At 43.9% G+C, this 26,080-nt stretch overlaps 1 protein-coding gene and 1 long non-coding RNA gene across 2 annotated transcripts in view; both read right to left on the bottom strand.

Moving 5' to 3' along the window:
- Nucleotides 1-26,080, bottom strand: part of LOC139219083 (uncharacterized) — a 348,076-nt gene that overhangs the window by 295,146 nt on the left and 26,850 nt on the right. The window lies entirely within an intron of this gene.
- The window catches only part of nsmfa (NMDA receptor synaptonuclear signaling and neuronal migration factor a), a 35,197-nt gene that overhangs the window by 4,761 nt on the left and 4,356 nt on the right, over nucleotides 1-26,080 (bottom strand). Inside the window, exons 2-12 of the mRNA XM_070850350.1 lie at nucleotides 20,026-20,087; nucleotides 18,786-19,721; nucleotides 17,126-17,192; nucleotides 14,938-14,943; nucleotides 7,759-7,811; nucleotides 5,708-5,797; nucleotides 2,582-2,712; nucleotides 2,129-2,212; nucleotides 1,981-2,014; nucleotides 640-710; nucleotides 380-459 (exon numbers count right to left, since the gene is read on the bottom strand). Of these exons, the coding sequence (XP_070706451.1) occupies nucleotides 380-459; nucleotides 640-710; nucleotides 1,981-2,014; nucleotides 2,129-2,212; nucleotides 2,582-2,712; nucleotides 5,708-5,797; nucleotides 7,759-7,811; nucleotides 14,938-14,943; nucleotides 17,126-17,192; nucleotides 18,786-19,721; nucleotides 20,026-20,087 (1,614 nt within the window). The remainder of the gene's footprint in view (nucleotides 1-379; nucleotides 460-639; nucleotides 711-1,980; nucleotides 2,015-2,128; nucleotides 2,213-2,581; nucleotides 2,713-5,707; nucleotides 5,798-7,758; nucleotides 7,812-14,937; nucleotides 14,944-17,125; nucleotides 17,193-18,785; nucleotides 19,722-20,025; nucleotides 20,088-26,080) is intronic.

Raw genomic sequence — 26,080 nt, 5'->3', positions numbered from 1 at the left:
AGGTATCCAGTCGTTAATTTGCTCTCTTTCACGACACCAGACTCCATTGAGAAAAGCGATAATTTTACACTGAAGTTGTTGGTCTACAGCTGCTTCAATCAGTTAGTTTGTTTGTGTTGTCATGTGACTTTTTGCTGTTTTTAAAGGGTTAGTTTGACCCTAACACAATATTTGTGTAACACACTATAACCAATCAAGGCAGCAGTAGACCAGCCAGTCCTGTTTTCTGCAAAGTAAAATTACTGTTTTTGTCAATGTAGTCTGGTGCTGTAACAGGAGTTTCTGGTAAAAAACAAAAAGGATATTCCAGGTCTGTCTCTAGTACTCCTACAGAGTCACCCTTTAAAGAATAGTGAGATACATCACGGCGGTAACTTACTGGCTCATGTCCTCCTCCTTTTCCACCTTAGCGAAGGTTGCCACTTTATTCTTTAGTAAATACAGGTGACCGGGGCCTCCCTGAGAAACGCACACAGGAATAAAACGCATTAGTGCTATCACAACTAATCTGCCTCTTCTTAATTAACACACTGAGAGCTTAGATCCCAGAGGAAGGAGCCAGAGGCTGGCTGCACTGGGAATGTGTGAAACACACACAGGATACCATATGATATCACTTTTAACCTCCTTGTTCCTCACCTGACAAAAGATGAGCATCCTCCAGAACTTGCTTCCTCTCCTGTAGGCTGTGAGCTTCTTCTCTATCTCCTCTGTAAGAGAGACGCACGGTCGGATTGATGTGAACAGAGAAGGGAAATATGAAAGGAGACGAGTAACAATGCAGTGAGAGAGGGAGAGATGTGCAGAGCGAACACAGAGGAGCTCTCTGGAGGGTGAGTACAAGTGCAGGTGTGCTAATAGACAGCAGAGACGCTAATGGTAGATGCTGTTTATATTGAATTCAACAGTGTGTACTTCACAGCAAACAAAACATGGTCAATAAAAGACCGCAAGAGCTGAAATCTATACGTGTAAATGATTCTTTGACATCCTCTCAATACCTCTGTGTGAGCTTTATTCAATGAAGAGCTCATTATTATTATCTGTGGACACTCCAGGGACCGTTTACTGTAAGTGCTTCTCTTATGAGCAGCAGGGGGTCGTTTTCAGAGCACAGGAGCCAATTTTAAAAACGGTGCTTATGTAATTTTGCAGGATTTCAACTGGTTCCAAATAAACAGACCAGACATGAGCCAGATCGAAGCCATTTTTCACAGATTTGATTGCAGGTGAGGTTCAGCCTGTCGTTATTCTTCTGACCTTTAGCTCCCACCGTGAGTTCAGGCTGCACAGCCCAGACTAAAGGTGACTGCTTTTACTCTGCGTGGAGGAAACTGAAGTCATCGTTTAAATCTCTTTTAGAGACGGGACGTCATGTATCTGTGCCTCTGTTTCTATAATGTGGAGGAATCTAAGTCAGCCTCTTTTTATGGCACCAATTTATAACAAGCGTCATCAAAAGACACTTGTTATTAGAAACAGGTTGAGACCACCACTTCTTACCTCCAAATACATCACTGCACTCAGCAGAGAGTAGTTTTTCTTTTTCTGTCTCATTCAAACAACTTTTTCATCACAACAATACATTTTCATTTGCTCAAAGATTAAACTGTGACTTCTTACATTCGTACCAAAAGGTGTAGTGCAGCACAGTAACAGAACACTTTACAAGGTTATGCATTTGTCGCACAGCACAACAGATTAACACTTAAAGGTTTGCAAAGATGTTTGTTTTAATTTACATTTTAAACTAAGCTCTAGTCCACAAGGCCTCTTGTGTGTGTATAGATCATTAGTGATTAGATCAATGTGGTCACAGCTATTACTAATTGGTGCCTGTTATCTTATGTTAGTTCTGTTATTATTATTTTATAAAGACCCTTTGCCGCTTTTTATTCACATCCAATAAAAAATAAGTTCCAATAAGAGAAAAAACACTAAAATGATTAAAGATACTAACAAACAGGAAAGTTTACTCACCTAAAATGTCATCAAACGTTGCGTGTTCATGGTCCTGAGGGGAAAAACACACCTTTAAAACATAGTTACTTAACATCTAACTCCCACTGTAACGTGTCTTCATTATGAGACGCCTCATTGTGTCTGTGTCTGAGTGTGTCGGACTCACGTAGAGGATGGGAATGATGGAGGGGTCGTCCCTGCGGATTATAGTGGGAACATACTCCGCCTTGGGGACCTTCGAGGAGATCAGCTGAAGGTGAAGGAGAAACGGGAAAGAATTTAGATGGATTTCATGGGATGGGAAGAGTGAATAAAATGGCAGAGATTTCAGAGAAATGAGAGGGAAGCTGAACATAGCAATCTCCCTCATGCCTGCGGGGAATGTGCAGCGCTATAAGCATGGTGGTATGGTGGAGAATGTCTTAGCTGCATTTCACATACTGCACCTGAATATTAATGCAGCTTCCTGAGATTGAGCTCCGTTTAACCCAGAGCCTCCGTCAGTTTGCAAAGTAAACATCCACAGGAACCATTTCCTAAAACAACCAGCTTCCCAGAGCCCTTTAAAGGGAGACTCCACTGATTTCACAAGATCAGTTTGTTAGTGCGGATCTCTCACCATGATTTTAGGAGGCACAAAGTCGTCTCCCTCACAGGCCAGCCGCTCCATCTCCCTCTCCTCCTCCCAGTCCATGTTGTCGTCGAGGCCTCCTTCGTCCAGGGTGCCACAGGACGCCTGCAGGTCTCCACCTAGGAGAGAATATGACACACTGGTGAGGGAAAGGACTTGATGATGGGGCGTAGGCAGAAGCGTGGTGGGAGGCGAGAGAGGTGACACGGAGAGAGAAAAGAGAAGGAGGGAAATGTCCAGGAAGTGGAGAAAGATGAGTGCAGGAGGAGAGGAAAGAGGATGGAGTCGTTAATAATGGTGGTGGCATAAGGAAATGACAGATGGAACAGGAAAAAGCAAAGACAGCTGGCAGAGGCAGGAAAAAAAGAACGATGGAGACTGATAGTGAGTGTGACAGCGGGATTTCTGGCATCAGCTAACAAGGAGAGCTGTGAAAGCTGCGCTCAGATCAGAGGGCGGATATTCGAAGGACGGGAGGTATTCGATTGACATGTCGTCATATACGTATATTATATTCTATATTCATGTTGCAGCATGTTACACTAAAAAGGATAACGCCGGTATTTCTAAAACTGGGCCCTATTCTGACATATTTTGGGTTAAAAATGGCCGGTATGTACAAAAACTTTAGGAACTGGTCCAGTAAATTGCCTCAGGCCTCTGGCAGTGAAGAGCTATAATATAATACTGCAGGTATTGAAGCACCTTCACTCAAAGTGGAGCTGTTTTATCGTGCTAGTCAAAGTCACCAGACTCCATTGACACATTTAGTAATTTTACTTTGCAGAAAATGGTGTGTCTCCTGCCACATTGATCAGTTAGCTTGTTTGTGCTATTGTGTGTTTCACAAATATTGATTGTTGGATCCAAACTAACTGACTGACAGACCAGCAACTGCTGGCAAATAAGATGGACGAACTGCAGCTTCTCAGACGGACTTCAGCAGATCTGCTGCCCTGTGCTTCACTGAATTGTATTAAAAATGCTGAAATAATTACTAATATGTTGTTTTTAAAACTAGAATAGTTGATATTGGCCTGAAGAGTGCAGCATCAGTGAAGAGTCTGTCAATAGGTTCTGTAAACCATCTAATAAAATGCACCCAGGGGGGAGATGGAGGTTTGAAAAGGGGAAATGAAGAAGAACAGCGTGAAAAAGGGGGAGAATGACAAGCAAGATTAACAATTAATATCTGTCCTCCAGAGAACAATACCTTTCCCCCAGGAAAGAGGAGGAATGAGGCATCAACCACACCATTAGACTGTCATCAACAGTTCATTTATGTTTCATCACACTCTGAAACACAGAAACACTGAGGATGGAGGTGGAGAAGAACAGAAAACCACAGAAACTCAGACAACACAGACAAACCGCACATGCAAAGTGTGTGTGTGTGTGTGTGTGTGTGTGTGTGTGTGTGTGTGTGTGTTCACAGACACACTTAGACACACGCCGTGGCCTTAACATTCGCAGCAGCTGACACACTCGGACCAGGACACACACACACACACACACGCACACACTCCGTTTAGGAAGACATACTCACAGAGAGAGAGAGAGAGCATCACAACGTTGAGGAAAGACCCACGGTCATAGGGAGACAGACGGACAGCGTCAGAGTCAACAGCAGAGACGGTCAGTTTGTTCGTGTGTGTCGTGTCATGTTCTCAGTGTTGTGCTAGAAAGTGGCTCTAACTTTCAAATAACTAAACCACCAGTGAGTCACAGATAGCTGACCAGCCGTGGGTGATGTTAACGAGGTTAATTAGTGTAGAAAAACTTAAATTACTTAAAAGTTAATGAGTTTAGCTTTGCCGTCCACACACACTGACTCCTGATACAGTCTGTTGGTTTGAAGTAGGAAATCTGCTAAATGCTAAATCAGTGTTTGTTCCCCACTACATTGTGCACTTTAATTTGATTGTCAGGACTTTTTTTATTTGTGTTTTGACTGGTTGACCTTCTTTAAGACTTCAGATGATTTGGCCTCAGTCCAGTCGGCTCTTATATCAAAGTGCTAATTACCAGACCTTTTTATGCTGAGTGCTAAGTGGCTTTCAGCTCCGTATGAGCCACCTGTGTGGGCAAATTAATTAATGACAAAAGTACTGAGCGAGCACAAAGCAAATTTGAGCTGTAATCAATCTGCCGGTCGAGCTGTGAGAGCTCCTGGGGTCAGATGGGTAAATTATGGCTGCACACGTGGTGGATTGTATATTTCTCTCTGCAGCTCTTTGGGCAGATCAGAAACACAATGACAAGCCTCTTTAAAAGGACGTTTGTACGTGACAACTATTGTGTTATTTAATTCACTGTTTTGTCTGTAGGCGAACGCTCAAGCGAGAAGTTTGACATTATTTAAAAAGGCCAAGTACTTTTGTGTAGAAAGAAAAAACCCACCACTCGCCCTGATTAGAGGCGCTCCATGTCGTATCATTCACAGTTATACCTGCGTCATTTTTTATATGTTTAAAGGAAGTCCAGATTGTGACGGCTTGGCTTCTGCGTGAAGGAGGTGTTTTGGGAATGGACCACAGATACGTTAGCCACCGTGGAGGGAGTCTACTTCTTGAAAAAGAAAAGTTTTGTTAGATCCCTCTGAGCAACAGTTGGACACAAATCACCAGTGAGAGAAACTAAAGGTTAGCATTAAAACCTGTGCAGTGTGGTGCACAATAACACGCCTGTTATAAGCTGGAATTAACCAGCGAGTTGGTTTGATGTTGGTTTGTGAAATGACCCTGCTGTTCTTTACTAACTACAGAACCCAGAGAACATTTCTGTTTAGCTTCTACTGAACATTAACAGTTAAGTTGACATAAAACTATAACACTAATTTTGTTGCAACCGGTTCTTAACATTAATAATTAATATTTTCAAGAATATTTTAATTTCAGAAATACTGTGATACTATTCTAGGGCCATATTAGACCTTCCTTATTTCCTAATAATGTTCCCTTTGGAGGCTTAAACCCTCAAAAAGTGGTTTGGTTACATCAGAGTTAAAGCCTTTTTCCATCAGTTGTGACTGTGTGTGTGTGTGTGTGTGTGTGTGTGTGTGTGTGTGTGTGTGTGTGTGTGTGTGTGTGTGTGTGTAAGTCTGCGTTAACTCACTGTCTTTGGGTTCATGGGGGGAGTCAGTCTTGACAGGGGTGGGGTCACTCCAGGAACGGCTGAAACTCTTCGATCTACGTTCAGCGAAAGCTAGTGCAGGCGGGGAGAGATAGTCACACACACACACACACACACACACACACACAACCACAACCACACACACACACGCTAACAAGCCCACAGGCCGGCCGGTCCCTCTGCACACTCACCACCCTGAACACAAGTGCACAAAGGTGGATGCAGCTACAAGTTCACATGTATAGTGGACACACAGAGGAATGTCTGCATCCCACACACACACACACACACACACACACACACACACACACACACACACACACACTCCCAGTGTGTCGACAGTCATGAAGCTCCTCTGTCCACATGATCATTAGTGTGGCTTTAAAAGGACGGTTCCTGTTTCATGGAGTCACTCAGCCGCGACTCCTTGATAACATCAGCGCTGCTTTGAACAGTAATCACTGCTCTCAGAATATTTTTAGACCACTTGAAAGTGTTTGACACACTTAATCAACAGTGTCCCTCAAGGCGCCATATTTTTTTGGCCTCTGCAGTTTCTCGGCTGATGGATCCTCGCTAATGTTTCTCTGTTCATTTTGCTGCTGATACCAGCTCGTTCCTTTCATGTATAAATGTCTTTTCATTAGCCGAAGCATTCATGAGGTCAGCTTTTAAATGTTTTTTTCTCTCTCTTCATCAAAATTTCCAAGGTTTCCTTTTCAGAAATGCATTTTATAAAGTCCCATCAAAACAGTTTGTCCTATTTTTGTAAATACTCTGATCTCAACCGCAGCTTTGATTTCTACGATCAGAGCTGGATTGAAGGGGGTCTAATGTCTCTTAATTCCCTCCGACTTCACTGGGCCCTCTTTCATTTGATACATCATTCATTTTAATTTGGTTTATCAGCTCTGCAGCTTTGCCACCAGAGTGTGTGAGCATGCAGACAACATCGGCTCACACAAAGCCCCGCTGGGACGTGAGAATACCTTCTCTGGGGAAGAAATTAGCTCCAGGAGAGCTAGTTCCTCCTGAGAGCAGCAGGAGTCTGAGGGGTGGATCAACCCTGACACCTGATGTCAGCTGCAACAAGAGAGTAAAAGTGGTGGGCAGCTGGTCTCTGTGATGACTGGCGACACATTTGGGTTTTAAATTTACAATTTTAAATCAGAAAATAAAAATTCTACCAAACTGTTACGTTTTTCACACGATCATAAGCCACTTCGACACTTTTCCACTCTGAGCTTCTCCTACTGGACCAAAAACTAATGGCACAAATTGTGTTTTTATAGCGAAAGTCTGCAAACCAGTCGACTGATTGAGTCTTAAGTGTTTGAAAAGAAAAACATTTACATTTATTACATCAAAACTGGGGTTTGTGTGTTTGTGAAATTTGCCACCAAGTTGTGACACAAATGAAACCAATATTTTTACTCACTGGAGCACAAATTAACTAGTAGACAGTTTTCTTTCCATCATCCATGTTTCAAGGCCAAAACACTGGACCAGCCAATAGATTACATAAAGAAATGACACTCACATTGTCCTCTGCAGTGACACACACACACACACACACACACACACTCTCACACACACACACACACTTTCCTTTTTTACCAATCATCACTTTGCTTTTTGCCATTTTAAAAAAAATCTATATTTAGTGTTTTTATCTTCAAACATTCATCCAGCAAACATCCAAAGCAATGCAACAGGAAAAGACCACCTACAGCTGACACACTCACACACACACACACTCACACACACTCACACACACACACATGCACAGACTCATATCGCTGGCTTATCAAACACACACACACACACACACACACACTACGATGAGCGTATAATCCTTAAGGAAATGCAACAGAGCGTTACAAAATCCCAGCAAAGCAGCAGCGTTTGGTGCCACACACATGCAAAACACACCAGAAAACACAGAAAAACCACACGGATGATGGCGGGGTGAACAACATCACACACACACACACACACACACACACACACACACACACACACGTCTGACTCACTCTGTGCTTTAATCCTTCTGCTGCCCACCATCCGAAGATGCTTCCGGAAGTTCCTGTGGGTTGGGAAATCAAAGCAGGAGAGGGATAGCAGAGGACAGAGGAAGAACCAAAGCGTAAAGCAGAGGAGGAGGAGGAGGAGGAGGAAGGAGGGAGGAGGGAGGAAATAACAAAGCAAAGCGAGACAGAAAGAGGAGTTTAGCGTCAAGCCTCTGTTTCCTCTAAAAGAGGTTAAAAAAGAGATAATTATGGGTAAATGTGCACATTTCCTAGTCAATGTGAGCGGTGTGGGTGTAATGTGCCACGCTGCCAAAATACCTCTTTTCATTCTTTTACAGTGTCGATTTAAGAGGCGCCAGAGATTCATTCATGTACCAAGAGCCAGAAGGGAAACCCTACTTTAGTATTTTGTAGGTTCTGATGCATCTGCTCGATCACGTTACATCAGAGGGAGTTTATCCTGCCACACCGGTGCATAATGGTTCCTTTCTTTACTTTGTTCCAGGCAGATGAGATGTTGCTTTACTTAACACAGGTGTCGTTTGGCCGAGAAGTCCACGCCTGATTGATTAGAGGCCACAGCCCGACCAGAACTGGTTATCTGAGGCTGACAGGATAACAGCATCTGAGGCTTAGTGAGAAAATGTGATGGGGATATCGGAGAGTAGTTTGTCCTTCCTTGTCACGACTGTTCTACATTTATGTTGGAGAAAAGAGACGTACTGAGGGAGTTTTGAGTTCTCCATGTCCAGGAGATGCTGCAGAACGTAGTGCATGATAAAAAACATCATCCTGCACAGAACATTTCAGTAATGTATCCATAAAATCTAACCCTAACCCACGGACTGTACGTTTGATTTAGAATCATAAGCTTGCCAGCAGAGTTAATTACTCCACTGTGGAGATCAGAGCCACACACTTTTGTCATTTCCCCCCCAGAGCCTGTGTCACACCCAATTTCACAGTAGTGCTTCCACATTCACACAGACTCCCTTAATCTGTCAATGACTGCTGACCCTGAACAGCCCAAACACCCAGAACCTTCACTGTCGGTGTAAATATATTATTATTATTATATATATATCAGCTGTAATGGTGGCACAGAACATGAAGCAGCTGGTGAAATCATCTATGCATGATGTGTGAATATATATATCTGGCTAGTTATTGATGAGGCTCTGTTTGAGTCTGTTTCTGGTCACATGATTGAGAAGAAAACGTCTCCCATCCTTGGTTTATAAGAACCTGGATGCACAAAGCAGGTTTTTCTCACCTTTTATTATTTAGAAGTTATGATGAATCCACTGTATCTCCCTGAGGCTGATCACAGGCTAACGATGCTCTACAATGGATCAATCACACACATTTATTCCCCTGAAAACTGGCCGTTGAGTATAAACTATAGAAAATAAACTACTGAGTCAGAGAGTAAAAGCACAACGCTGTTCTAGCTCACTAGCTTTGCTGCAATCACGTTCACGTTGTTCTTCTTCTCGGTTTGATATCGGTATTCGCCTCCTAGAAGTCAACAAGGGTTTTCCGGTCTCCTAGCAACAACAAAACGCTCCGTCAAAACTGCATCTCTGTAGTCTGTATGCAGTCAAATATCAAGGCTTTGCATTAGCATGTTCTACTCCAAATCCATTTAGTGTCAATACCAACAAACCAAGAGGGTTCGTGTAGTTTTCCTCCGACTTTCTGCTCGATCCTGACATGATGTTCTATGCAAGAGTCCCAGATAAACATCCTTTAATCTTTCTGCCTCCCTCCAGTGTCACATCTACACACAGTTTCAGGACACCGAGCTACCAGTCAACACTCATGATTAATGATCTCCACATGTGGTTTGTGTGTGTGTGTGTGTGTGAGCAGGTTCATGTTTATAAGACGGTGGAGAAGCACACAAAAATAGAAGCAACATAAAAGGGGGAAACTGTCTTTGGAGTGTCTTTGTCCTTGGTTTACCTCCATAGAAATGTCAGCAGAACAACAGTGAACTTGCAGCATCAAACTGTGAATTTCACTGCTAGTTTCTGGGCAACACAAGCTGCAGCAGGCCAACACACGGTCAAACAAGGAGCTGATGTGAGTTGGTACCGCTAAGCGACATGAAGAGATCTTAAACACAGCGGCTGTCCTGCGCTTACACTCGGCTGCCCACGAAGGAGAGGTGTGGAGACACTTAATGAGATTTGGACAGAAAGACGGGACATGAGAGAGAAACCATGTCCACCTCCACTTCCGACTGAAGACGGTCTATCTGCTCCTACCCCCCCCCCCCATCCTTCACTTCCTTCTTCTGCTCTTTGTAACTCATTTACATCTATTTTTACTGTTCATGTTCCATAGTTCTTCCATTATCTGCATATTTTGATTCCCTCCTGTTGCACCTGGTACTTCGGTTTACCATTATAATACAATTTGAAATAACTGAACGATTGTTAATATCACAAAAAAGGTAATATTCATAGAGTACATCTTTGATATTCACAGTATCTTTATTTGAATAACAAAAAACACTGTGATCACACCTGCATTATTTTGCACAAATTGCTTTTCTCTCTCCTCTGTCTTTATGAGCATCCTTCACATCTCTTTCTTCTGTCTTTTAATTAAGTGCGAACTTTCTCTCAGTCTTCTGTGTTTCCTTTGGTGCTCACAGCCTTTATAATTTCTGTATAAGTGTGTTTGTTTAGCGGTTTAGTGGACGATCAGTACAGATATATGAGTGCGTTATGAATGATAATGTGACCTTTATGTTACAGATAATTTAGTGAGTAATTAAGTATAAGTACCAAAATCTAAAATACTCCATAATTAGGAATAACTACTATTAGAATAATAGTGGTTTAAGAGTTAATGTTTTGTGCAGCGGGAAAAGGTGGGACTCATTTTAACTCAACATGTACTGCTGGGTGGTTTTAATCTATAATCATACGTAATATTTTGTGTGTGAGATTAAAAAAAAGTCCATTATTAGCCTCTGATGTGTAAATATGTGGAGCAGAAGTATAAAGACTTCATAAAATCCAAGGAAAGGCTTCACCAGGTTCATCTTTCAGAGATGTTATAATGCATAATAAGAAGGAAAGTGAAAAACACTACAGGGGTGGTGACTGAGATGGTTCTTTATGCTTGCTGCTGTTTATGTGATGAGGATCATCCTCAGTCTTCACTGGTGTCTGCTCTGGGGCTGAGGCCACGTCTGTTCCAATGCAGATCAATTTAAAAACACTGTTTATGTGTCAGAGGGGTTTCGTCTACACTTTTCATTACTTTCTTAAAGTTTTTATACAGAACGGCTTCGATCCTGAGCCAGCAGCTTTCCACCTTGTCTGGAAGGAAGCTCTCTGCTGATTGCAGGTTGTTTGTTAGTTACAGAGAAATCAAAAATCAAAGTTTTCCACCAAGTCAGGAACATCATATCATGAAGAAATCTCAGGTTGTTGCATGTTGTTTCTTGTGTCCACACTGGAAGACCCAGCGCTCTGTAGTTTATTGACTCTGAGCTGGTTTTCCTGTTTGATCTGAGCTTTGGCAGCCAGACACATGACTCAGAGAGGATACAGTAAAAAGAAATAACACAGCTCAGGTGGACGTGGCCTTAGTGCGATAAGATAAAGTCTCTTTTTAAAGTGCTGGATTGATCTCCTGTGGATTTAAGGGCAAAGAGGGAAAAAGTGCTCCCAAAAGTTAGTTGTGCGATCGTTTTTTAACTCCTGTTCAAATCACTCATTTTGATGAAATAACACACAGCGTTAATGTGCTGACAGTGCAGATGGATGACACGGAGATGTCAGAGGAATTGAGATGTACTGCATGGTGCCACATTCACCATCTGCCCCTGTGTAACAGAGCATCTGGGCCTGAGTGGGACGCTTTCTGAACTTGTTACTGATGTCATTACTCCTCCAAGTGTTACAGGATCTCACTCCTGTTCATAACAATTGTCAAAATGTTATTTTCCAAACAACCCAAACTCTGATTTTTTTTTCCTTTACTAAAAGCCGCAGTAACAGACCAACTGTCTGCTTCGGTTTCCTCCTCCTTCCTCTGTGTCTTGGCCACGTTGATTATTACTGGGTTTGCACTTCCCTGGTTATATAGGCCTGGTTTCCTGTTTTATTTTGTAGTAGTCTTGTCTTGAGGCTCCTCACTTCCTGCCCTTGTGCTTGGCCTCTGCCTTCTCTGGCACCCGTTCTTGGATTTTCACCTGTTTGTAATATTTTGTTAGAAGACCTTTGGAAGATCTGCCTGTTTCTAAGTTTCTCATCAGTGGCTCTATTTAGATTTAGATGACAGTCTGTGGTCAGTCCAGCTGATCCAGGTGTGAATGCACAATAAATACAGTATGTGCTCGTTTTGATCTTCTCAGTTTTGTCTAGGAGTAAAAATCCGATTCAGTTTGCAGGTCTAGGAATTGGCGGACTGTAGTCGGGCATCCAGTAAGCAGATCCTTTTGAAAGCTGCTGACGTCCTCGCACCTCAAGTGCCTCGCTGCCACTCTTTGGCTTAGTCAGATTAGACACGGCTAAATAAATAAGAGCTACTGTACAGCTAACAGCGCTCAAGCAAAGCACACCCTAGCAGGGGACGCTCCGTACCTCTGGATGACTTCTGCTGAATCCTGCTCCCTCTCTCTCCTTTTTCTCTGCACAAATCCCCGGAAAGCCCTGCCAGGACGTGGCACACTATTAAAGGGATGAGGGGGGGAGAAAGCTGGCGTAGCGAGGGGTAGGACAGCACAGGGAGGCTGATGCCAGGGCTTTTAGCTGCAGGGGTTATTTGGCTGTGAAGGGAAGGCTCTTTGTATGTAGGCAGCAGCTAGCTTTAACTACAAAGACCAGAAAGCCAAATCACATCACCGGCGCAAATTGTATTTTCTATTCACCTCCGCAACAGGTGTGCCGTTCTGCATGCAATACAGGCCATCTTTCAACTGATCTTTTGACCTCGTGTGCCTTCAGCTGATCCACTTCATTTGTGACTCTAAAGATTAAGGAATGTCAGCCTCAGCCTTTAAAAGGAATGGTCATGAATATTAGTTTAAAGGTATGTTGAGTTGCGAGCTTAGACTAGTTTTATTCAGCTCCTCCTCCTCCGCTGCTGCTGCTGCTGCTGCTGCTGCTGCTGCTGCTCCGAAGATGTCAGCCTGGTGTTCGTTTTCCACGTGACACATTTCATATGCTAAAGCTGTAATCCGTAAACAGGAGGCCGACAGCAAAGACAGCAAAGTTGGTGCGGAGGCCTGCCATTCATTTAAATCCACCAGTGTAAAAGCTTAAAACACATAATAGTCCAGCTTGAGGCCAGTGGTGTCACTTTCTGTTAGCCAAGTACAAACATGGTGTGAGATGCATCACTGTCGATGTGTGATTGTGTCTTTAACAGACTTGATTGTTGTTAAGTAGGAAAGGTGCGACCTAACAGTCCTGTGAAGCTGACGAACATTTGTCCGTAACAGAGACGGACACAGAGCGTCTCCAGTCGTGAGAGGTAGCCTGTCAAATTCCCCAAAATAACTCGGTCCATTTAAAGGCTAAGGCTGGCATTGTTCTTTATTTTTCTTACTGTCAAGTCTCATAAAAAGACCAAAAGCAACAATGCATTAATGCGTCTCTCAGAACTTTCAGACTTCAAACCTGAAGTCCTGCAGTACAAGATCAGAGAAACGTTTTAAAGGAGCAGGGCTGCACCGCTGACCTCATGACCGTCGTAGCATCATTGATGTGTGACGGTGATGTCGATCCATCGGCCACTTTGGAAAACACTAAAATATCTCAACAAGGATTGACAGACATAGACATTCATGGTCCCAACAGGATGAAGCCTGATGAAACCCTTTTCCCACTAGTACCACCAATTTCTATTCGTTCAGTACTTAAAGATGTGACCAAATACTTTCAGAACTAATGACAAGATATAATACATTGAACAAGGTAAAACATTAAACCTGCTGGAGATCAGAATGGCACCAAGTACCTCTGCCCAAATATGTATTAAAACTTGTCAGCAGGATCAATTCATCGATGGTTCTGGTCTCATCATGGGATTTCTTGATGATAAGAAACATCTAGAATATCATCAGCTTCATCCCTTAATTATTGTAAACATCTTTTTTTTTTTTTAAACTGCAGCATTTACTTCAAGCCAGCAGCCATTAGTTTGGTCAACACACAAAGAACGTGAAAAAGTTCAGGAGCAGCTCGTGTTAGTTGGGTTTAGTGAGGCAGGCTGTGCTCGGAGCAGCGGCTGTGCAGGATGAAATGTGAAGGCTCGGTTTGGGTGTAGAACCGTTTCACTGCCAGCTCTCAGGGATTCTTTGACGGATGTTACTGATTTGAATGCAGCAAATTTACAACTGAATGTTCATCTGTTCAGGTTTTATGTGACTCTGACGCTTCTGAACTTCTTTTTCAACTACAACTGATTGAATAGTTTCACCAGAAGGCTCTAAGGGATCACATGTTAGCTCTATAAATACTTGTTCTTAACAAATCTCTCCAGACCCACTGGCCACAGTCGCTTCCAGACTCGTCTAAAGTCAGCCAGCACAGATTCAGTGATAACTGGCGACGGCTGTGGAGCAGGATTAGAGCACTAACATGACTGCCACAGAAATTTAAACGGCCAAACTCTGTCTATCGCTGTGTCCTAAGTGAGGGCGGCTGTATGTGTGTGTGTGTGTGTGTGTGTGTGTGCTGACAGCACTGCTGGGTGGATGTGAGCTGACAGGGTTCAGGTCAGCCAACACGCAGACGGACATTTTCCCGACTTGAGCTTGGCAGATTTACTCGGCTGCTGTGGATTACACTGGACTTCATCCCTGCTGTTGCATGAAAATCCTATAACTCGATTTTCTCCCCTTTGGCCTTTTTGCTTGAATTAAAAGGCATTATTTGTGCCGACTAGGCTTTTAACCAACAACATATGACTGTCAATCAGATGATGATTGAGGAATCTTTAAAATAAAACACATTTTTTGTATCAGATTGAAACTTTTGGTCATTTGGGTTATTCTGGCTTTAGTAACAGAGAGTTACTCACACACACACACACACACACACACACGTGATGACCTCACCCAGCCCGAGGATGAAGGTTAAATGGTAGTCATCAAGGTTAAGGAACAGAGGTAAGCGAGCTTAGAAAAAAAGGAAGTAATCAGGAAAGTATACTCACGATATCCTGTTTGGTGATTAGTTAGCGTGCAAGAAGAGAGAAAAAACACAGTTTAGTCAAGAGTCTAAAAGCAGAGAGGAAGAGCTGGGAGGAAAACAGAGAGGAAGAGCTGGGAGGAAAACAGAGAGGAAGAGCTGGGAGGAAAACAGAGAGGAAGAGCTGGGAGGAAAACAGAGAGGAAGAGCTGGGAGGAAAACAGAGTGTCATCATTGATCCCTGTGAATAAACGGTCAACTTTTCCATATAACTGTTACTGGTTGGTGCTTATTTAAGGGGCTAAATGAACAACCACTTTTCTGTACTGGCTCAGTCTGACTTTGTGCTCTGAACATGGGCGAGTAAGCATCTAACACAAGATGACAGGTTCAAGGCACCAAGAAAGTGCAAAAGATGCCTTTTAACAGAGATGATAAAAAAAAGCAGGCAGGCAGGAAGAGTCGGGCAGAAACAGGCTGCTGGAAGCTGCTGGAGATTTGATGTGAAGTGTTCGTGACAGATGAGATATCTTTTACTGCTGCAGGTTATATGAAGACAGAATCTCATGTTGCTATCATACTCACTCAGATGCTCACAAGCACTCTTACACACACACACACACACACACACACACACGTTTTAGCTCATGAACTATGAACTGCAGATATTACTGCTGCTTCTCAGGTGTTGTCAGTGGAGACAAAGCAGATCTGTTGGTCAGCCCGTCTCCCGCTGAGATATCTCAACTAGAACTGGATGGATTGCCTTGAAATGGTGTGCAGACATGCATGTTCCCTAGAGGATGAATCCAACTGACCCCTGAGCTAAACAGCCACATGCTAGCACTGTCATTGTGATGCAAGCGTTTGGCCCGCTGTGCTTAAGAATAGTCTCACACAGCTGCTAGCATGGCTGGAGACTCTCAGGCTTTTTAGGTTAATGTATTGGATCGAAGGAAATCATACGTTTCTTTCAGCAGGTCATGAAAAACTTGCAAACTTGCAGATTCTTGCAACTTGCTTAAGTCAACAACCTTCATTTTAATTGCCTTTATTCTAATGACAAACGGTGCTGCTGGAAAATGAAATCTAAAGGCTCATCAATCAAACTCTGACATTGTGAAAGTGATAATGAGGATAATTTTCATGTTTCTCTGTTCGGCACCCAGCAGTCAGATCTCAGATGTCAAAGTGTCCTTGAAATTCACCCACAAGGACGTTTTCAAAACAAGCCCTGCGTTACCCTGCATCAGTAATTTAACTTTAACCAAAAAAGAACTGACAAAATGTTTGCTGTGATGGATTGTCCTCCCTCAGCAAGCTTTAACGGTCTGCAAGCTGATTTTTATAGCTTACTGAAATGAAAATCAATGGCAGCCTGGAAGCTAGGACAGGGTTTCTGCAGGTCCTTCACAAGCTTCACGCCTCAAAATGTCTTTAATGCAATTTGTGAAAGGTCTTTAAAAATGCATTGGGTTATGAAGTTAACGTCAGTCTTTTTTTTAAATGTGTGTTAATCACGCTGTAACAAAACCAACATGGAGCCACTAATGCATAAGAGTGCAGCACAGTCACAGTTCATCAGAGCACACCCAGCTATTGTGTCCTGTTGGCAAATAAATGGCTTCTTCTAGAATTTATAAGATAAAACAGTTTCTGTTAGCGTTACTTCCATCTAATATGTGTAATTGTGTCAGTTCAGTGATGAAGCCTGCTGCACCTCACGTCAGAAAACTCTCAAATGAGGTAGTTTGGGTTTAAAGACCTGCAGGTCTTAAGTCCTGCAGGAGACGCTAACGTCCTCTGGAATATGTCTGGATCTGCTCCAGCTTTAAAAAACTTTACACACGCTAGCTTACATGACATCAGTCATATAAAGCGATTGTCCTTCATGTCCTTTGCACTTTTATTAGCCAGTATGGATGTGATGTAGGTATTAAATCGCCCTCATAATGGTCTCAAAAGTCCCCAAATTTAACTTATTGAAAGCTGCAGAAACCCTGTAGAAATCAATCTATAAACCTATAAAATGCTTAAGAGAATGGTTTGCAATAATCTAAAGTATGCAAAGTGTAGTTAAAAAGGCCTAAAACACCAGTATTATTGTCGGTTAACTCTTGTTGTCAGAACATAGACACATACATGTCACATTCATGGTGTGTGTGTGTGTTTGTGTACATGTGAGGCTCGTATGTATACTGTTGGTCACTTACGCCTGCATGGTCGTTGTGGCAGTTTGAAAGCTGAACATATTTTCCTTGGGGAACCAGTTAGTGTCTTCTGCAATTAAAGAGAAAAATTATAATGCAGAGTTTAGTAGAAAAAAAACAAAAAACCCAGAAATCTGAATCTGCCATGTTGGCAAATGGTGTAATAGATATATTAGAAATACGAAAGCACAAAACCAGCGACAGCACCAGCACTTCACAGTCCACCACTCCACAAATGGAGAGAGGGAGACACACAGAAGGATACAGCAGAGGGGAGAAACGGGGAGACGAAGAGTCAGAAATACAGACCACCACGTCACATCCAACATCAAACCCTCAGTCCCCCCCAGACCCCAGAAGAAATAGATTTGGAAAATGTAACTCTAGCTCACTTACTAACTTCTGTATTTTTATAGCCACGTCCATCAAGTTTGGGCTACTGAAAGATCCACTGACAGGCTCAGAGTGTTATTCTAAGTGTGTGACAGCATCATGGAAAGGATCCCTACAGAGAGAGACCTGGAAGATCCTTTTGGTTTAACCACAAACAGCACACACACCAGACTACATTCACTAAAACAGGGATTCTACCTTGCAGGACACAGGAGGTGATGATCTACTGCTGCATCAATCTGTTAGTTGGTTCGTGTTATTGTGTGACTTTGGTGTTTTAAGCGGATAGTTTGAATACAACACAACACTTGCGTAACACACAATAACTCCAAACAAACAGCAGTAGACCAGCCACTCCTGTGATCTGTGGGGTAAAATGACTGCTTTTGTTAATGGAGTCTGGTGTGTTTTGAAGAGCGTGATACAACAGCTTTATTATATATAAAAGGATCTTCCAGGTCTCTCTCTGTAGGGATCCTTTCCATAACGCTGTCAGACACTTAGAATAACACTCTGAGCCTGTCAGTGGATCAAACAAGCTCTTTTAGTGGACCTACTGTGATCAGGTGCACGTTTAAATGTTTAACAATACAAAGTTTTCCTCTTGAAGGATGTAAAATAATTTTTCACAGTAAAATAATCTAAAATTAGAATAGAATTAAACTTAAGTTTGTTGGTTATTTTTCTTGCTGAACGCTCACTAAAGGGTTTAGTGTGATTTGTTACTTGTTTTTCACTGAAGAGGTCCTTAAACATGCAGGAAGCCCAGAATTATTATTCGCAAACAAAATATAATTAAACTGTCACAAAGACTGAACGAGTTTAAATGGATCCTTAATTTTGTAACCAAGTGCAATCCATTAATGCATTCAGACAATGGTAAAAACAACAGGAACGGCTCCTAATGTGATGCAATCCAGTACAATTACCCCTAAAGAAACACTAATTTATGTCCTCGATGCTAATGATATTCAGCTTCTGTTGAGCCTGTGAGTGTCAACATGGTCGTCAAGTGTCTTGCAGTCTTGTTCTTGAAAATTAAACAATATGAGAAAGTGTATAGTTCGGTGGGATCAGTGGCAACATAGATGGTACACTCATGATGTAAACTGTGTGCTTTGAATATGAAACTGGTCAAATGCTATTTCATCTGTGGTCCAAACCCGCCAATCCCATCCTCAGGGTCTTATGAACAAACCCTCCACCCCCCCTCCCGCCCTCGTTTGGACCTCAGCGCCTCTCCTTCCCTCTGTGTCCTCCGCCCTCTCACCTCTCTCCAGCCCAGTCACCCGGTCCACACTCCACATCCGCTCTAGGCGTCGGTGCTGCTTGCCTGCCTCTCGGGATGCGCTCTCCAGGTCCAGGGAGCCTTGACTCCGCGACGGGGCGCCGCTGCACGAGTCACAGGCCAGCCCGCTGCACTCCGCCTCCCCTTTGCCACCCTCGCCCCAGCTGCGGATGTTGTGGGCGCTCACGGAGGTCTGCAGCGGAGGTTGAGACAGGTGGTGGTGGTGGCTGTGGTGGTGTGATCCATGATGGGAGTGGGACCCAGCAACAGTTAGAGACTGCTGCTGCTGCTGTTGGCTGCTACTGCTGCTTCCACTCGCCCCACTATTTCCTCCACTGCTGGAGGGTGTGTTGGTGCCTGAGACACCGTGATGGTCACCGCGGTGGTTCCCGTGGTGATGGTTACCGTGGTGGTGGTTGCTGTGATGGTGGCTGCCACGGCCGCCGCTGACGTGGTGGTACTGGGTTGGAGACGACGAGGTGGACGAAGGGGAAGTGGAGGGCTGGATCAAGCCACCTCTGGATCCCACCCCGCCACTCCCCGACTTCTCCTTCAGGACGTCCAGTTCTAGGCTCTCCTTGCTGCCCCGGCCGCTGCTCATCAGCATGCCGCGCTGGCTGGTGATGGTGTACACGCGGGCAGGCTGCAGCGTGCACTCCACGCACTTCTGCTGGTCTTCCTCTGCCGAGAAGCTGCGCTCGAGGGACAGTCGCGTCGGCTTGGTGGTGATGGTGATGGACGGGGGAGGCGGCTGGAATAAGCCCAGCGGGGGTTTCACCAGGCTGGGCTCCTGGTTGTCCTCGCAGCCCTTGGTGGTGTTGGAGCAGGGATGGAGGTGGTTGTTGTTGTTGTTGGGGCCAATCGTGCAACTTGGCGACTCCGGGTCGGGACCCACCAAGGTTTCACACAGAAGATGAGCTAGTGTGACGGCGAAAAAGACAAATATCAGTGTTAAAGAAGGAGCGATACACCACGGTGCTGCAGAGCAGGGAGAGGAGAGGAAGTTTTAAGAAGAAGAGGACAAGCTGAGGATGGCACAGAAGATAATACCATCATCTCTCTGCGGCTATCAGCTGTTTCACTGATACACTAATGACCGCAGAATGGCATTTCAGCAGAGGATGAGGTGAGGCAGGCAGAGGAAGGATTTAAAGAACACAAAGGAATACGAAGAGCACGACAGAGAGTGGGGGACAAATGGCAGGATGGCAGAGACGCTGACCTGATCCGTTTCGGTTTTCAGGGTGTGTGTGGGACAGGTACTCTCCAAATGCTCGCGCTGCTCTGTGGGGACACACACACATGACACACATAATGACATTAATTCATGGGAAAGGGAAGGGTGAACGAGGAAGGAGAGGAAATGGAAAGGCAGAGAAGAGAGAAGGGCAAGGGAATTGTAAATTATAAACCTAATTGCCTCCTTTTGTAGGCTTGTGCCACCCACAGATTAAGATGCAGCTGTTTTATCTCCACACTTCAGGCAGCCTCAGACTGAAAGAGAGACAGAGTCGGAGGCAGCCGCAGGAGAAGGAGTGAAGGATTGTTTGACTTCATTTCTCAGTGTGACCTCAGTTTGCGTTGGTGGATGTAATCGCAGCGGGCAGACCACAAGTGTGCTTCCTTGTTCGCAGACGCACAGAACAGACGTGTGGACGTATACTCTGCCTCTGGGTGTCAAGAAGAACACTTAACCTGGCAGAAACTGGAGAGGATTGCTCGGAGATGCACTTAAAATTAATGCTTTGAATTCCAGAACCACCGCGCTGCATCCGGTGGACATCAATGGCACCGGATGCAGTGCTACTACTAAATGGCAGAAATAGACATAAATGCACTACAGACGTCGATTCGGCCACATATAGCTCAAACTCAATCTGATAACGGGCTTCGGCTTATAATAAAGGTGTCACAGTTGGACGACACTGACCTGGTAATGTTGTGGACAGTGAGCAGAGGGAGAGAGACGGTAAAAGACTGATAACTCTGCAGATGTGCTTCCAGTGTCGATCTGCGTTCTAACTGAGAGGAAATGTACCGCAGCAATGACTATTAGGAATAACGATGCATGATGGTAATTAAGAATGAGAGGAAAGGAGAAAATGTGTAACACTGTAAGCTATTAATATTAATTTACTCCTAAAGCAAGGATCATGATGAGACGGTGCCTCATTGTCGAAGCACTTACAAACTGCGCTTGCTTTTACTTTTGAGCCCCTCGTACGAGTGGTTACTTCCATTTTGTAAGACTTAATACCTTTAACACACTTTAGCATTACTCAGAATGAATGAGTACTCTTTCTTTTTCACAGTATGTGAAGCTTCTGTTCTTCTTTAACATTGTTTTATTGCTAATTTTACTGGATTGTTCACTTCACAGCTGAGGTGTTTTATGAGAAGTCACTTTTTCAACACTGAGGTTTCAATTAGTTTACCCCTAATGATCTACTTATGCACGCAGGATCGATTGTGAGTCACCATAGTAGTTTTCATTTTGAAAACCAGGTGTGAAAAGAATTATGCATCATTCATTTTGTTCATATCGAAGTGATCCTGAACGTGTTCACAAAATGGCCTGTTTTCCTAATGCAGCTCATGTCGAAGGTGACACACACACACACACACACACACACACACACACACACACTCTGTGCAGAAGTATCTGCTGTATACAGGGAATCTGGTGATGTCCGCCTCCTCCCTGGCAGCTCTGTCAATTATTAAAGCCGTCCAACGCAGCAGGCTCACACACAAACGTCTCGAGCACACAGAAAGAGCAGGAGTGCAGTGAAAACAGACATTTCTCTGATGCACCATCTTCCCGTCTCTCTTACACGAGTTTCTTATCTAAACTCAGCCTCCTCCTCCTCCTCCTCCTCGTCCTCCTCCTCCTCCTGCTTTCCTGTCTCTCCTCCTCCTCTCCTCCAAAGCACGATCCCTCTAGAGACGACTTATCTGAACAAAGCTGCTTTACATGTTTTAAGGAAACATCCAAGTGAGAAAGTGGCCTTGTGTTACAAACTGGTCATAAAACACACATCATGCAAACACAAGCAGAAAGTTGAGGCCAAAGTCAAAAGGTCGGATTTCACCAACAGAACCTCCTGCCAACAGTAGCACAAGTATAATGGTACATCTTTGACCAGAGAGGTCCTTCATGTTGAACTCAGACTTTAAATCCATCTAAATCCGCCCCATTACCTCTGGGAGATCTGCTGAATCTGTAGTTTGTTTTAAGTGGCTGCTAAAAGCTCAGTTCTATGTGATGATGCCTTTACATAAAACTCTCTTTATTCTCTCTAGTCTTGCTCGTTTTGGTCATATATACATATTATTATATATTGTGTGTGTTTATGCGCATGTAGGGACATTTGATTTCTATTCTATGTGAAGCACTTTGTGTGTTTTAAAGACACGTCGGCCTGTTGTGCCAAAGCTAATTTGTAGAGAATACAAACATCAGTAAGATCATGACGCCTCCTTCTTTTTTACCGAAATGAAGATTATCATAGAGACTTTTTCAGTCACACTAGTGTTGCAGCAACATGGACCTCCATCAGAATGACGATGGAGCATTGGGTAAACGACTGCATGTGATGGTTTTGCCCGCGGCATGCAGGATAAATCCATCAGTAAGCTCCTGTAGGACAAAAATGACCTGTGGGCACCGCGCTGCTTTCAGTGCCCATCTGGTGCTCACAGGGCGCCACAGTAGACTGACTGCACACGAGCCAGAGCTTTGGTTTGCTGTGGGCCAGTTAGTTTGTAGTGATTCGATTAAACACACATTTATTTTACAATATGCACAACGTAGGCAAAAATATAAACTGATATAAAGATTTTAAAACCAGATTTGATTCTAGAAAACAGGGTGTCACTTTTTATAATCCTTCCTAATCCCTGAGATTTGTGTATGCATGCATGTCCATATGCACATGTGTGTGTTTGTATAATTTAGGGGCAGAAAAACGAGACGAAATGCTGGTTTGCCTGCATGTGTGTGTCTGCATGTGGTGCTGTACTGTAACAAGCTACCAGTCCCGTTGAGGAGAGTTGTGATAAATGGCGTCGGTGCTCTAATCAGCAGGTGTCCCCCTGAAGCTCTACCACATTTCATTTTGCCCTCTTGTCTTATTATTCCACAGGCCGGGTACTCTGATTAGAATCCACAAACAATGGTGCAAGAGACTCACATCATCCATTATACATGAGAGGAAACAGAGTTGGAAACGGCTGGAAACACACAGTGTCTCTGTGTTTCTGCACTTGACACACACACGACAGACTCAGGTGAGCGAGGCAGCGGGGCTGAGGCACAGCACAGGTGGAAAATAAAGGAGGAGAAGATGGTGAAGAAGAAGAAGAAGAGGAAGAGCTTGACAGTCGGATATGAAATTCGTCGGCATGCTCTCAGACATGTGACAGAGGTTTGGGGAAAGAGACGAGCCGGGGAGGGGAGCTTCTGAGGAGCAGAGACAGGATTACAGCAGAGAAGAAGAGGAGTGTACGGAGGAAAATGGGGCCATATTAAAAATGAAAGGTGGAGTAAATGTGAGGAAGCAGAGGCAGACAGAGTGCAGAGTCAGGGCAGAGAGGAAGAGGGAGAGAAAACCGACAGCAGCTTCCTCCTCTGACAACCAACCTAACCCTGAAATCCCTTGTGTCAGTTAACCCCTTGGGGAGCTTCCACAGGCCCGCTACGATATGGATGCTGTGTCAAACAGGAGGGACGAGGACGGCACGGGTTCAGATTCAGAGTCCTGGACTCAGATCAGATGTTCTGACAGTGATGGAGAGCTTGAGCAGTCCGAGTGTGTGAGAGTGAGCTCTTTAATCTTAAAGGTTCCCCTGATAAATACACCGTAATTATAACAATCAAGTGTTTTTTAATGAGGTTCACAAGGCGATCCCATCTTATGGTCCATTTGGAGCTTTCTATCACACCACATGATCCTCCTCGGCTGTCATGGGGTTGTAGGTGTGAAAAAATTGAAATTTCGAACATCGAAAATGATCGAGTGCTGTGATTGAAAGCTCCAGAATAGGTACTAAATGGCTTTTTGTAGTGAGATTTCCAATTTTCCAGTGTGGACATTAACGTGCAGAGACTTGATAAAGTGCTGTTGCTGAAATGTGACGGTTATAAGAGTTGTTCCGTGACCATGAAGTCTGAATCTCTACGTCTGCACTCTGTCATTCCTTTGTACCCGTTTTAGTTTTTGCGTTTCAGCTGCTGACTCAGATGTCACAGGAACCTTGAACAGCCGATCGAAGAGTTTTGGAAACACCTCCAGCTCTCAAACATGCAACAAGTCTCTACATTAAATGACCTCTTTTGTAGCGGCCATCGGCAGAAACACACAGAGGAGTCAGACGAGAAAACGCTCTGATCTGCTGGAAGCCTCAGTTTTATGACGTTCTCGTTGCTGTTCCGGCACAAAGACGACTTTCTGAGGGCTGGGAGAGATCACAGTACGGGTTCAAATAATTATTTCAGTTCAGAGTGGAAAAACGCCTTCGTGTCGGTTCATATTACGACTTTGCTAATGCCGTTGGATCTTCGTTGCCATGGTTACAATAGTAACTACATTAACTGGGACTACGGGAGGCGAGAGATGATCAGTGCTAAAGTCTGATTATTGTCAGCCTCTGCAGCCTTGGTCTCTCAAAAGATAATGATGATGATAATAATAATAACTTGGATTTATATATAACGGCTTTCAAGAAGCCCAAGGACACTTTACATAGAGAGATAATGACACCTGATTCCTTCCTTCTCTCCTTATGGACAATAGGCATAATTACTGCGGCCTCCACTGGAGGGCTTTGTCACTCTGAAGTAAACATGAGCTGTTAGTTGTTTGGTGATCGGACTGGTGCTGTCGTCTCTCTACAACATCACACAACAAGGACGCTAAATGGTCCAAAGTCTTGGATGAAGAGCGGCTCTAACTCTACTACTGCCGTGGGTACACTGTGCAACCTGGAGCTCCTGCTTCTCCATATGACGCCTTCGTCTGGGTGCACAGTTCAGCAGATACTCCGGCGTGCTTGGCTTTTCACGAGCTGAATGAGTCAGACACTATTAAACACGCCCAACTCCCTCTTGAACACACTCTGCCACAAACTCACCACTCAGCAGATGCATAAAAGGATCCCCAGAAAAAATGTGCCCTTTAACTTTAGTCTCTTCAAGTTTAGCTTCCAAATGGATGCAGATAGCGAAACATTACTCATCATCTATTCCAGTAAACTTTGTTCTCCGCTCGCCCGCCCACACTGGGATGTAAAAATCTGGGGACTTTGACCCTCTTCCACGTGGAGACAGGAAAGTAGATGTAATGTGTGGACTGTAGCTAAATGTGTTCCAGTTATTTGTAAAATAAAACCTGTTTTTAATAAGATGATTTAAACAGTAGATCACCTGGAACAGATTATCTGACAAATGGGTAAGAATGCAGTTCTTTTTCACTGGAGGACCATCATGTTGGCTGGTTGACAACACAAATTATTGAATCTTTATTTGATTATCTAAGAACGTTGATTATTTTATCCACTTGGTTTTGCTCGTATTGTTTCATGTCACCCTCCACCATCAGCTCTGTACTGTGTCAAATCATGAAATCAATTTTACTTACTTACTACTTAATTTACTCTTAATTTGTTGGTCAAAATTACAGTTTAAATGTGTCTCCATGGCAACAAAAAAGACTCTGAGGTAGAGCTGCGATGGTTAATCGACGAATCGATTAGTTTATTGAAGCAAATGATGCAATTGCCAACTATTTTGATAAGCGATTAATCGGTTTGAGTCAAACTACTCTGATTACAGCTTCTACAGTCTGAATATTTCCACCGGTTGTTCTCAGATTAAAGAGCTGACATAGACGCTCTTGCAGAGAGGCACATGTTATGATGCATACACTATTTCATTCCATTATTGACCCCTATCTAATCGCCTCTCACTGTTCCCTGTGGATTCTGGCACCATTTAACACAGTGACCGTATATCCTTAGAGGACAGGCGGCTGAAAACAGGCCCCCGACTCCCCTGGCAGGGCTCCCGTTGGTCTGAATATCATCAGGGCTGATGCCTCCCTGGGCGTCTCTCCACTGTAAACAACGGGCCGCCAAGCTAAGAGATTCCTCACTCTTAATGCTCCTTAATCGAATCCACCTCTCAGATGCTCTAATTGAATTGGGTCTCCTGCAAACACACACGCATGTAGGAGCACACGCACACGCATGAATGCACGGCCGGGGTGATGGGAACTTGT

Source organism: Pempheris klunzingeri, chromosome 19 (assembly GCF_042242105.1).
Source record: "Pempheris klunzingeri isolate RE-2024b chromosome 19, fPemKlu1.hap1, whole genome shotgun sequence".
In the NCBI taxonomy this organism is placed as follows: Eukaryota; Metazoa; Chordata; class Actinopteri; order Acropomatiformes; family Pempheridae; genus Pempheris; species Pempheris klunzingeri.
Note: the sequence above shows the minus strand (reverse complement) of the source record. Positions and strands in the feature narration are given on the sequence as shown.